Source organism: Oncorhynchus clarkii, chromosome 13, assembly GCF_045791955.1.
Source record: "Oncorhynchus clarkii lewisi isolate Uvic-CL-2024 chromosome 13, UVic_Ocla_1.0, whole genome shotgun sequence".
NCBI lineage: Eukaryota > Metazoa > Chordata > Actinopteri > Salmoniformes > Salmonidae > Oncorhynchus > Oncorhynchus clarkii.
Window position 1 is genome coordinate 64,413,073 of NC_092159.1, and position 12,068 is coordinate 64,425,140.

General features: G+C 42.5%; 1 protein-coding gene across 1 annotated transcript; it reads right to left on the reverse strand.

The window, feature by feature from the left end:
* Window positions 1–274: 274 nt before the first annotated feature.
* LOC139424107 (C-type lectin domain family 19 member A-like) lies at window positions 275–11,513 on the reverse strand. Its single transcript, XM_071175803.1, has 5 exons — window positions 11,347–11,513; window positions 6,798–6,975; window positions 6,499–6,592; window positions 1,824–1,956; window positions 275–398 (listed from the first exon to the last, which is right to left on the reverse strand). The coding sequence occupies exons 1-5, from the start codon at window positions 11,432–11,434 to the stop codon at window positions 322–324; spliced, it is 570 nt and encodes a 189-aa protein (XP_071031904.1). The 5' UTR covers window positions 11,435–11,513; the 3' UTR covers window positions 275–321.
* Window positions 11,514–12,068: the final 555 nt, after the last annotated feature.

Sequence of the window (12,068 nt, forward strand, 5' to 3'; positions counted from 1 at the left end):
GGAGGAGAAGAAGAGAGGGTGGGTTGAGAAGGAGGGTTGAGATGGAGGAGAAGAAGGGAGTGAGGGTTGAGGGGGGGAGAGTGGGAGAGTTGAGGGAGGAGAAGAAGAGAGGAAGGGTTTAGGGAGGAGAAGAAGAGAGGGAGGGGTGAGGGAGGATAAGAAGAAAGGGAGGGAGGAGGGAGGAGAAGAAGAGAGGGAGGTTGAGGAAGGAGAAGGCAACAACAGCAGCAAGAATGTATGTGTGTGTGTGTGTGTGTGTGTGTGTGTGTGTGTGTGTGTGTGTGTGTGTGTGTGTGTGTGTGTGTGCTGGACCCCAGAGGTCTAGTTGTCCACTGTGGGGATCTTGCACACGAAGGGAAAGGCTTTGTCACAGCTGTTATCATTCCAGGACCTCAGCGCTGTCAGAAACACACACACACACACACACACACACACACACACACACACACAGCGCTGTTAGAAACTAAAACAACACTACATTGACTGACTGACTCATCAGCTGCGGACGTGTGTGTATGTGTTAATGTGTGTGTGTGTGTTAATGTGTGTGTGTGTGTGTGTGTGTGTGTGTGACTCATTACACAGGTGTCTGTTCTGGCACCCAGTTGTCCTAATGATGCACACAGTTTATTACCCAACAAGGGAGACCTGAGAGTGATTCAGCCTCCACTGGTTATAGATGCCTGGTAATAACAGCAAGGTCTGATGGGAGTTCTGGCATAAAGGCTCTGAAATGGCCAGGCCTGTTTCTCTGAGTTTCTTTACTAGTGTGCGTTTATGCTTATTGACTGCCTGTGTGTGTTTATGCTTATTGACTGCCTGTGTGTGTGTGTGTGCATTATTGACTGCCTGTGTGTGTGTATGTATTATTGACTGCCTGTGTGTGTTTATGCTTATTGACTGCCTGTGTGTGTTTATGCTTATTGACTGCCTGTGTGTGTTTATGCTTATTGACTGCCTGTGTGTGTTTATGCATTATTGACTGCCTGTGTGTGTTTATGCATTATTGACTGCCTGTGTGTGTTTATGCTTATTGACTGCCTGTGTGTGTTTATGCTTATTGACTGCCTGTGTGTGTGTATGCATTATTGACTGCCTGTGTGTGTGTATGCATTATTGACTGCCTGTGTGTGTGTATGCATTATTGACTGCCTGTGTGTGTATGCTTATTGACTGCCTGTGTGTGTTTATGCTTATTGACTGCTTGTGTGTGTTTATGCTTATTGACTGCCTGTGTGTGTTTATGCTTATTGACTGCCTGTGTGTGTTTATGCTTATTGACTGCTTGTGTGTGTTTATGCTTATTGACTGCCTGTGTGTGTTTATGCTTATTGACTGCCTGTGTGTGTATGCTTATTGACTGCCTGTGTGTGTTTATGCTTATTGACTGCCTGTGTGTGTGTATGCATTATTGACTGCCTGTGTGTGTTTATGCATTATTGACTGCCTGTGTGTGTGTATGCATTATTGACTGCCTGTGTGTGTGTATGCATTATTTACTGCCTGTGTGTGTGTATGCATTATTTACTGCCTGTGTGTGTTTATGCATTATTGACTGCCTGTGTGTGTTTATGCATTATTGACTGCCTGTGTGTGTGTATGCATTATTGACTGCCTGTGTGTGTGTATGCATTATTGACTGCCTGTGTGTGTTTATGCTTATTGACTGCCTGTGTGTGTTTATGCTTATTGACTGCCTGTGTGTGTTTATGCATTATTGACTGCCTGTGTGTGTTTATGCTTATTGACTGCCTGTGTGTGTTTATGCATTATTGACTGCCTGTGTGTGCATGCATTATTGACTGCCTGTGTGTGTGTCTCACCACTGTTCTGCCTGTACCAGATCTCGACACAGTCTTCCTCTTTGGGGATGCGGTGTATGCCGTCGTCAGGCTGGTTGCCATCCCAGTAGCTGTATCCATAGTTACTGCCGTCGGTCCACTCCAGAGTGCCCTCCTACAGTCAGGAATAGTATGACATGGTACATGTAACAACCTGGGCAGACTGCTTTAATGAAAAGGGAAGTTTAGCTAAAACCTAAAACTGACCGTTGCCTAAACTCTGACTCTACTCTCAACTGGGACCTCATTTTAGCCCGTTTGGAAAGTAAATAAGAGGTTTGTACGTCAGATATGTCCTGTTAGCTGTTTCCCATGAGAGTTGCGCTAGTAGTTATGACGGCTGGTTCAAACACACTAGGTTACAAACACCCCTGATCTGGGGACAGCTTAGTGTTTTACAACCCTAACGGTTAAGGTTAAGATAGGGGGAAGTGTAAACTGATCCTAGATCTATTCATAAAGAGGGGACTTCTACACCTGGTCCAATAAAACCACTCTGTAGTGAGTTCAGGCAACAGATATACAGACTGGATCACATTAGTGATAATCAACACCAACCCTGGCTAAACCAAACAAACCTGGGCTGCATCCTAACATTATTGCCTTTATTTAACTAGGCAAGTCAGTTAAGACCCAACGCTCTAACCACTAGGCTACCCTGCCGCCCCATTAGTGATAATCAACACCAACCCTGGCTAAACCAAACAAACCTGGGCTGCATCCTAACATTATTGCCTTTATTTAACTAGGCAAGTCAGTTAAGACCCAACGCTCTAACCACTAGGCTACCCTGCCGCCCCATTAGTGATAATCAACACCAACCCTGGCTAAACCAAACAAACCTGGGCTGCATCCTAACATTATTACCTTCATTTAACTAGGCAAGTCAGTTAAGTTAAGCTCTAACCACTAGGCTACCCTGCCGCCCCATTAGTGATAATCAACATCCTAAATGGCTTCCTGTTCCCTTCGTAGTGCATTACATTTGACCAGAGACTAGCTCTCCTCTGATCAACAGTAGACGACCATAGGAATAAGGGGTGCCATTTGGGACGTAGGCCCCTGTCTAGGTTCTCTATCTCTGGAGGTGATGGCTTGGTGACTCTGTAGTGGGTTTACCAGCAGTGTGTTAATGAACCAGCCTTTCAGTTCTAGAGTGAAATATCTACGTCAGACTGGCTTCCTATAGAGCTGGACTGACAGGCTCCTGTTGCTTTCAGTTCTAGAGTGAAATATCTACGTCAGACTGGCTTCCTATAGAGCTGGACTGACAGGCTCCTGTTGGATTCAGTTCTAGAGTGAAATATCTACGTCAGACTGGCTTCCTATAGAGCTGGACTGACAGGCTCCTGTTGGATTCAGTTCTAGAGTGAAATATCTTTATTTATCCAGGTTTTCTCATTGAGATAACATCTCTTTTCCAAGAGAGACCTGGTCCAATAGCAGCAGGGGGAACAACGTTTCAGACAAAACAACTTACATACACTAACACAACATTAAACTAAACTATAGACACACATACAGTAGAACAATTACATTTTACGTTAAAAACACGAAAGTCTTGACTAAAAACAGCTGTCCTAAAGACAATTACACTCTTCTATGGTATATACATCGATCAAGTGTTTAAACTCCACCGACAAAACTAGATAATCAAATTTAAAAAACGTTCAGGAGAGAATTCCAGGACCACGGAGCTAAGTAACTAAAACTATTTCTACCATGACCTGTTCTAGTTGTTGGTACTGTTAGAAGTAAACCCTCTGGGATCTATTAGCATATCCAGCAAACTGGGAACGTTCCTAGAACATTAGCTTAGATTTCCATTCATTTCTAGTTGGGGTTTTATCTAACATTAGGATTATAACGTCCCAAAAACATTAAAATAATTATTCAGAAAACAATTTTAACTGAAATCTCATTGGAATGTTCGAAAGTTCACTAAAACGCTATACACAACATTTGTAACAATCACCAAAGAAGAAGTCCCCAAACGTTCTCATGGGGTTCCAGATGATGTAACAATCACCAAAGAAGAATTCCCCAAACGTTCTCATGGGGTTCCAGATGATGTAACAATCGCCAAAGAAGAATTCCCCAAACGTTCTCATGAGGTTTCCAGATGATGTAACAATCACCAAAGAAGAAGTCCCCAAACGTTCTCATGATGTTTCCAGATGATGTAACAATCACCAAAGAAGAATTCCCCAAACGTTCTCATGGGGTTTCCAGATGATGTAACAATCGCCAAAGAAGAAGTCCCCAAACGTTCTCATGAGGTTTCCAGATGATGTAACAATCACCAAAGAAGAAGTCCCCAAACGTTCTCATGATGTTTCCAGATGATGTAACAATCACCAAAGAAGAATTCCCCAAACGTTCTCATGATGTTTCCAGATGATGTAACAATCACCAAAGAAGAAGTCCCCAAACGTTCTCATGAGGTTTCCAGATGATGTAACAATCACCAAAGAAGAATTCCCCAAACGTTCTCATGAGGTTTCCAGATGATGTAACAATCACCAAAGAAGAATTCCCCAAACGTTCTCATGAGGTTTCCAGATGATGTAACAATCACCAAAGAAGAAGTCCCCAAGCGTTCTCATTAGGTTTCCAGATGATGTAACAATCACCAAAGAAGAATTCCCCAAACGTTCTCATGAGGTTTCCAGATGATGTAACAATCACCAAAGAAGAATTCCCCAAACGTTCTCATGGGGTTTCCAGATGATGTAACAATCACCAAAGAAGAATTCCCCAAACGTTCTCATGAGGTTTCCAGATGATGTAACAATCACCAAAGAAGAATTCCCCAAACGTTCTCATTAGGTTTCCAGATGATGTAACAATCACCAAAGAAGAATTCCCCAAACGTTCTCATGGGGTTTCCAGATGATGTAACAATCACCAAAGAAGAATTCCCCAAACGTTCTCATGAGGTTTCCAGATGATGTAATAATGTTTTTAGAATAGTTTTTGTCTTATGAGAACATTTGCCGCAACCTAACGAATGTTCTGGGAACTTTCACAAAAACAATTTTGGTTTGCTGGGTAATAGTAATCTATAAAATGTTTACTTTAAAGAAAATGTTTTTTATATATTTTTTAATTTTACATTTTTATGTACACATAATATACTTTAACAGTATACATTAAGATTAAGATGCCTGTAAAATAATGAAAGTGTCCAAAACTAATGTAAACATTAATACATGCATTTCTATAGCTTCCTAAATCTATTCTAGTGCCGAGAAGGAGGCACAGCGTTTTCAACACAGGGTTTTTAATTTGTTTTACTATTTTCTACATTGTAGAATAATAGTTAAGACATAAACACTATGAAATAACACATATGGAATCATGTAGTAACCAAGAAAGTGTTAAACAAATCAAATCATTTTATATTTGAGATTCTTCAAAGTAGCCCGCCTTTGCCTTGATGACAGCTTTGTACACTCTTGGAATTCTCTCAACCAGCTTCATGAGGTAGTCACCTGGAATGCATTTCAATTAACAGGTGTGCCTTGTTAAAAGTAAATTTGTGGAATTTCTTTCCTTCTTTCAGCCAATTGGTTGTGTTGTGACAAGGTAGAGGTGGTATACAGAAAATAGCCCTATTTGGTAAAAGACCAAGTCCATATCTTTGGTTCCAACCGCCGTGTCTTTGTGAGACGCAGTAAGTGAACGGATGATCTGCGCATGCGTGGTTCCCAACGTGAAGCATGGAGGAGGAGGTATGATGGTGTGGGGGTGCTGTGCTGGTGACACTGTCTTTGATTTATATAGAATTCAAGGCACACTTAACCAGCATGGCTACCACAGCATTCTGCAGCAATACGCCACCACATCTGGTTTGCGCTTAGTGAGACTATCATTTGATTTTCAACAGGAAAATGACCCAACACACACCCACAGGCTGTGTAAGGGCTATTTTACCAAGAAGGAGAGTGATGGAGTGCTGCATCAGATGACCTGGCCTCCACAATCACCTGACCTCAACCCAATTGCGATGGTTTGGGATGAGTTGGACTGCAGAGTGAAGGAAAAGCAGCCAACAAGTGCTCCGCATATGTGTGAACTCCTTCAAGACTCTGGGAAAAGCATTCCAGATGAAGCTGGTTGAGAGAATGCCAAGAGTGTGAAAAGCTGTCATCAAGGCAAAGGGTGGCTACTTTGAAGAATCTAAAATCTAAAATCAGTTTTAATTTGTTCAACACATTTTTGGTTACTACTTGATTCCATATGTGTTATTTCATAGTTTTAATGTCTTCGCTGTTATTCTACAATGTAGAAAATAGTACAAAAAAATCAAGAAAAACCCTAGAATGAGTAGGTGTGTCCAAACTTTTGACTGGTACCATAAATCCTAGTTGGAAGATTCTTTGTATTACGCCTGAGGAGACATCTGCAGAGAGATTGAATTCACGATAACTGCGGCAGATGTCAACTCCACAGTATATTACCTTAAAAAGACAAGTACAGTGTGTTTGTCGACAACACGCATATATGAGGTAGTGATTATCCTGGCAGTGGTGCTTAATAGGGTTTCTGGAAAACTACCCAGAAGATTCCGGGAATTGGGAGGGAATAAGCAGGAAATCCAGAATCCTGGGAATTCTGGGAAAGATCCTGGAATGTTTGAACCCTCGTTGCTTACCTGTCTCCTGTCGTGAAGGCCGATCCATATGTCTGTTGGTATCCCTGGGATACGGCTGTTGACGAGATCGTAGACAAACACATTCTCCTCCCAGCTGAGAACTCAGACAAGGGATGGTTAGAGTTAGAGAGAGGTGTGTGTGTGTATGTGTGTATGTGTGTGTGTGTGTGTGTGTGTGTGTGTGCGTGCGTGCGTGCGTGCGTGCGTGCGTGTGCGCGTGCGTGCGTGTGTATCCTCTCGCCTGTAGTGTGGCAGTGTGTGGAACTTTGTGTGTGTATATGGACAGGTATCCCTCTCACCTGTGTACGGAGGTGAGTTTGGCAGACTTGAGACCGTTGGAGAATTCAGCACAGTACAGGTCAGCCTCGGCCCAGGTACGGTTCAGGGGGAAGAAACGGTAGCAGTGACCTTCAAACTCAGTCCAGAACAACGGACAGGTGACGGGAAGGCCTGGTTCTGGCAACTGGAGGGGGAAGGCTGGGGGAGGAAGGGAAGGGAAGGGAAGGGAAGGGAAGGGAAGGGAGGGAAGGGAGCGGGGGGTCAGGAGATGGAGAGAGGCGAGAGAGGGGGAGGTAAGTGAGAACGGGGGAGAATAGAGAATGAAAGAGAATAGGTTACACTGCTCTTAAATAATTGTGAATACGGCGCGTTTAATGTTGTCCTTGTCATGTTCATTATCAAGTTAGACTGCATCCCTTCACCAAGACTTTCAGTTACTCTGTATCCCTTCATCAAGACTTTCAGTTACTCTGTATCCCTTCACCAAGACTTTCAGTTACTCTGTATCCCTTCACCAAGACTTTCAGTTACTCTGTATCCCTTCATCAAGACTTTCAGTTACTCTGTATCCCTTCATCAAGACTTTCAGTTACTCTGTATCCCTTCATCAAGACTTTCAGTTACTCTGTATCCCTTCACCAAGACTTTCAGTTACTCTGTATCCCTTCATCAAGACTTTCAGTTACTCTGTATCCCTTCATCAAGACTTTCAGTTACTCTGTATCCCTTCATCAAGACTTTCAGTTACTCTGTATCCCTTCATCAAGACTTTCAGTTACTCTGTATCCCTTCACCAAGACTTTCAGTCACTCTGTATCCCTTCACCAAGACTTTCAGGTACTCTGTATCCCTTCATCAAGACTTTCAGTTACTCTGTATCCCTTCATCAAGACTTTCAGTTACTCTGTATCCCTTCATCAAGACTTTCAGTTACTCTGTATCCCTTCACCAAGACTTTCAGGTACTCTGTATCCCTTCACCAAGAGTTTCAGGTACTCTGTATCCCTTCACCAAGAGTTTCAGGTACTCTGTTACTGTATATGTTGAAAGAGGACAGGCTGCACTTCTCTTAACATGTTCAGACTAGGGCCTCACGTGTGGCGCAGGGGTCTAAGGCACCGCAGTGCTAGAGGCTTCACTACAGACCCGGGGTCGATCCCAGGCTGTATCACAACCGGCCGTGATCGGGAGTTTCATAGGGCGGTGCACAATTGGCACAGGGTCATCTGGGTTAGTCATCTGGGTTCGTCATCTGGGTTCGCCATCTGGGTTAGTCATCTTGGTTAGTCATCTGGGTTAGTCATCTGGGTTAGCCATCTGGGTTAGTCATCTGGGTTAATCATCTGGGTTGGCCAGTGGGGGCTTTACTTGGCTCATCGCACTCTAGCGACTCTTTGTGGCGGGACGGGCGCCTGCAGGCTGACCCCGGTCATCAGGTGAACGACCATACTCTCCCTAAAAATCTAAATAGAGGTGCATGGCAGAGACACAGATAGCAGACGTTCTCCTGAAACTACACGTCTCTGTACCCGCTTGCTTTCCAATAGACTCCAGATACCCCAACTAAACTCTCACAACAGCTTCCAACATGTCAGTTAGACTCCAGATACCCCAACTAAACTCTCACAACAGCTACAAACATGTCAGTTAGACTCTAGATACCCCAACTAAACTCTCACAACAACTTCCAACATGTCAGTTAGACTCTAGATACCCCAACTAAACTCTCACAACAACTACAAACACGTCAGTTAGACTCCAGATACCCCAACTAAACTCTCACAACAGCTTCCAACATGTCAGTTAGACTCCAGATACCCCAACTAAACTCTCACAACAACTTCCAACATGTCAGTTAGACTCCAGATACCCCAACTAAACTCTCACAACAACTACAAACATGTCAGTTAGACTCCAGATACCCCAACTAAACTCTCACAACAGCTTCCAACATGTCAGTTAGACTCTAGATACCCCAACTAAACTCTCACAACAACATGTCAGTTAGACTCCAGATACCCCAACTAAACTCTCACAACAGCTTCCAACATGTCAGTTAGACTCCAGATACCCCAACTAAACTCTCACAACAGCTACAAACACGTCAGTTAGACTCCAGATACCCCAACTAAACTCTCACAACAGCTACAAACACGTCAGCTAGACTCCAGATACCCCAACTAAACTCTCACAACAGCTTCCATCATGTCAGTTCAATTCTTCTTCTTTTATCAAAACCAGTTAGATTAAATCCAGCCACACAGCCTCCAAGGAGAAGAAGAAACAACCAGAAACAGGATTTCTTGAAGTTAAAGAAATGACAAAAGGCAGTTTATAAATCTCTTGTTATATTACAACTAAACAGTAAACACAGACACAACTGTCTTGAGTAGCGAGGGAGAAAAACTGCTAAATACTATCATTAGAAACAAGACATTGTAACATCAATAAGATACATCTAGAAATATCAAATACAGGTTTAAAAGACTGTACATGTCACAGTATAGGCATGTAGTCATGCAATTTCTATATGAGAACACGCATCTAGTCTCTAGCTCCACCAGCCCTAGGCAGTCTCTCCCTCCAGCTGCCCCAGGAAGGAGTCCTGTGGTCAGGTTGGCTCCCTGCTCATGCCCCCTGATCCTTTGGTTCTGCTGTAGGCCTGGTTCCTCAACCCGGGTGGTTAACTAACAAACAAACAAATAAACTAACTAACTAACTAAGTAACTGGCCAATCAATCAAACAAACAAATGTATTTATAAAGCCCTTCTTACATCAGCTGATATCTCAAAGTGCTGTACAGAAACCCAGCCTGAAACCCTAAACAGCAAGCAATGCAGATGTAGAAGCACGGTGGCTAGGAAAAACTCCCTAGAAAGGCAGGGAACCTAGGAGGAAACGTTCATAGATGACCAGCAGGGTCAAATAATAATTATAATCACATAATCACAAGCTAACTAACTAACTAACTAACTAACTAACTAACTAACTAGCTGACTAACTAACTGACTAACTAACTGACTAACTGACTAACTGACTAACTAACTAACTAACTGACTAACTAACTGACTAACTAACTAACGAACTGACTAACTAACTAACTGACTAACTAACAAACTAACTAACTAACTAACTAACTGACTAACTAACTAACTAACTAACTAACTAACTGACTAACTAACTGACTAACTGACTAACTAACTAACTGACTAACTAACTGACTAACTGACTAACTAACTAACTGACTGACTGACTAACTAACTGACTAACTAACTGACTAACTAACTGACTAACTAACTAACTAACTGCTTAACTAACTAACTAGCTAACTAACTGACTAACTAACTAACTGACTAACTAACTAACTAACTGACTAACTGACTAACTAACAAACTGACTAACTAACTAACTGACTAACTAACAAACTAACAGACTAACTAACTAACTGACTAACTAACTAACTAACTGACTGACTAACTAACTAACTAACTGACTGACTGACTAACTGACTGACTGACTGACTGACTAACTAACTAACTAACTAACTAACTAACTAACTGACTAACTAACTAACTGATTAACTAACTAACTGACTAACTGACTAACTAACTGACTAACTAACTAACTGACTAACTAACTAACTAACTGACTAACTGACTAACTAACTGACTAACTAACTGACTAACTAACTAACTGACTGACTGACTAACTAACTGACTAACTGACTAACTGACTAACTAACTGACTAACTGACTGACTAACTGACTAACTAACTGACTAACTAACTAACTGACTAACTGACTAACTAACTGACTAACTAACTGACTAACTGACTAACTAACTGACTAACTAACTAACTAACTAACTAACTAACTAACTAACTAACTAACTGACTGACTAACTAACTGACTAACTGACTAACCCAATGTGAGTGACTGTATATAGAGCATTGGAAGATGCTGTCACCTTTCCCCTTCTAGGATACCAAAGACTACCAGGGATACATTGGGTTTATTATACTTCACTTTATTTTAGTAAATACTTTCTTAACACTTTTTTTCTTAAAACTGTATTGTTGGTTAAGGGCTTGTGAGTCAGCATTTCACTGTAAGGTCTACCTACACCTGTTGTATTCAGCATTTCACTGTAAGGTCTACTACACCTGTTGTATTCAGCATTTCACTGTAAGGTCTACTACACCTGTTGTATTCAGCATTTCACTGTAAGGTCTACTACACCTGTTGTATTCGGCATTTCACTGTAAGGTCTACAACACCTGTTGTATTCAGCATTTCACAATAAGGTCTACTACACCTGTTGTATTCAGCATTTCACAATAAGGTCTACTACACCTGTTGTATTCAGCATTTCACAATAAGGTCTACTACACCTGTTGTATTCAGCATTTCACAATAAGGTCTACTACACCTGTTGTATTCGGCGCATGTGACAAATAAAATGTGATTTGATTTGATCTTCTTCAATGACTCTACCCAGACGAAGCACAACTTCCTCCCCCAAACGTTTGTTTACCGCCGCAGCCGCCACACCTAAATAGTAGTACTCACCGTGTGTGATCTTGACGTTGGTGGAAGGGACGGTCCTCGCAGGACGAGCCCAGAGGAGCAGGGTCAGACACAACTCCCAGCAGAGCATCTTCCAACAGAAACTCAGGAAGACAGGCAGAGAGAGAGAATCTAGATCCACTGACTCGGAATATGGGTGTGTGTTTGAGTGTGGATGTGTGTGTGTGTGTGTGTGTGTGTGTGCGTGGCTCTTCTTCTGTGTGATGAGAGGGGGGAAGTGCAGTGTGTGTGTGTGTGTGTGTGTGTGTGTGTGTGTGTGTGTGTGTGTGTGAGTCAGTGTTGAGTAGTAGCTCTGGGAGATTAGATGATGTCTCTCAGTCTTGCGCAGGAAGAAATCAGTGTGTGTGTATGTGAGAGAGAGAGAGAGAGAGAGAGAGAGAGAGAGAGAGAGAGAGAGAGAGAGACAGAAAGAAAGAGACAGAGAGACAGAAAGACAGAGACAGAGACAGAGACAGAGACAGAGACAGAGAGAGAGGGCAGAGAGAGAGAGAGAGAGAGAGAGACAGAGAGACAGAAAGACAGAGACAGAGACAGAGACAGAGACAGAGACAGAGAGGGCAGAGAGAGACAGAGAGAGAGAGAGAGAGGGCAGAGAGAGAGAGGGAGAGAGAGAGAGAGAGAGAGAGAGAGAGAGAGAGAGAGAGAGAGAGAGAGAGAGAGAGAGAGAGAGAGGGTGGAGGGTTAATTTTATTGTTTATTTCATT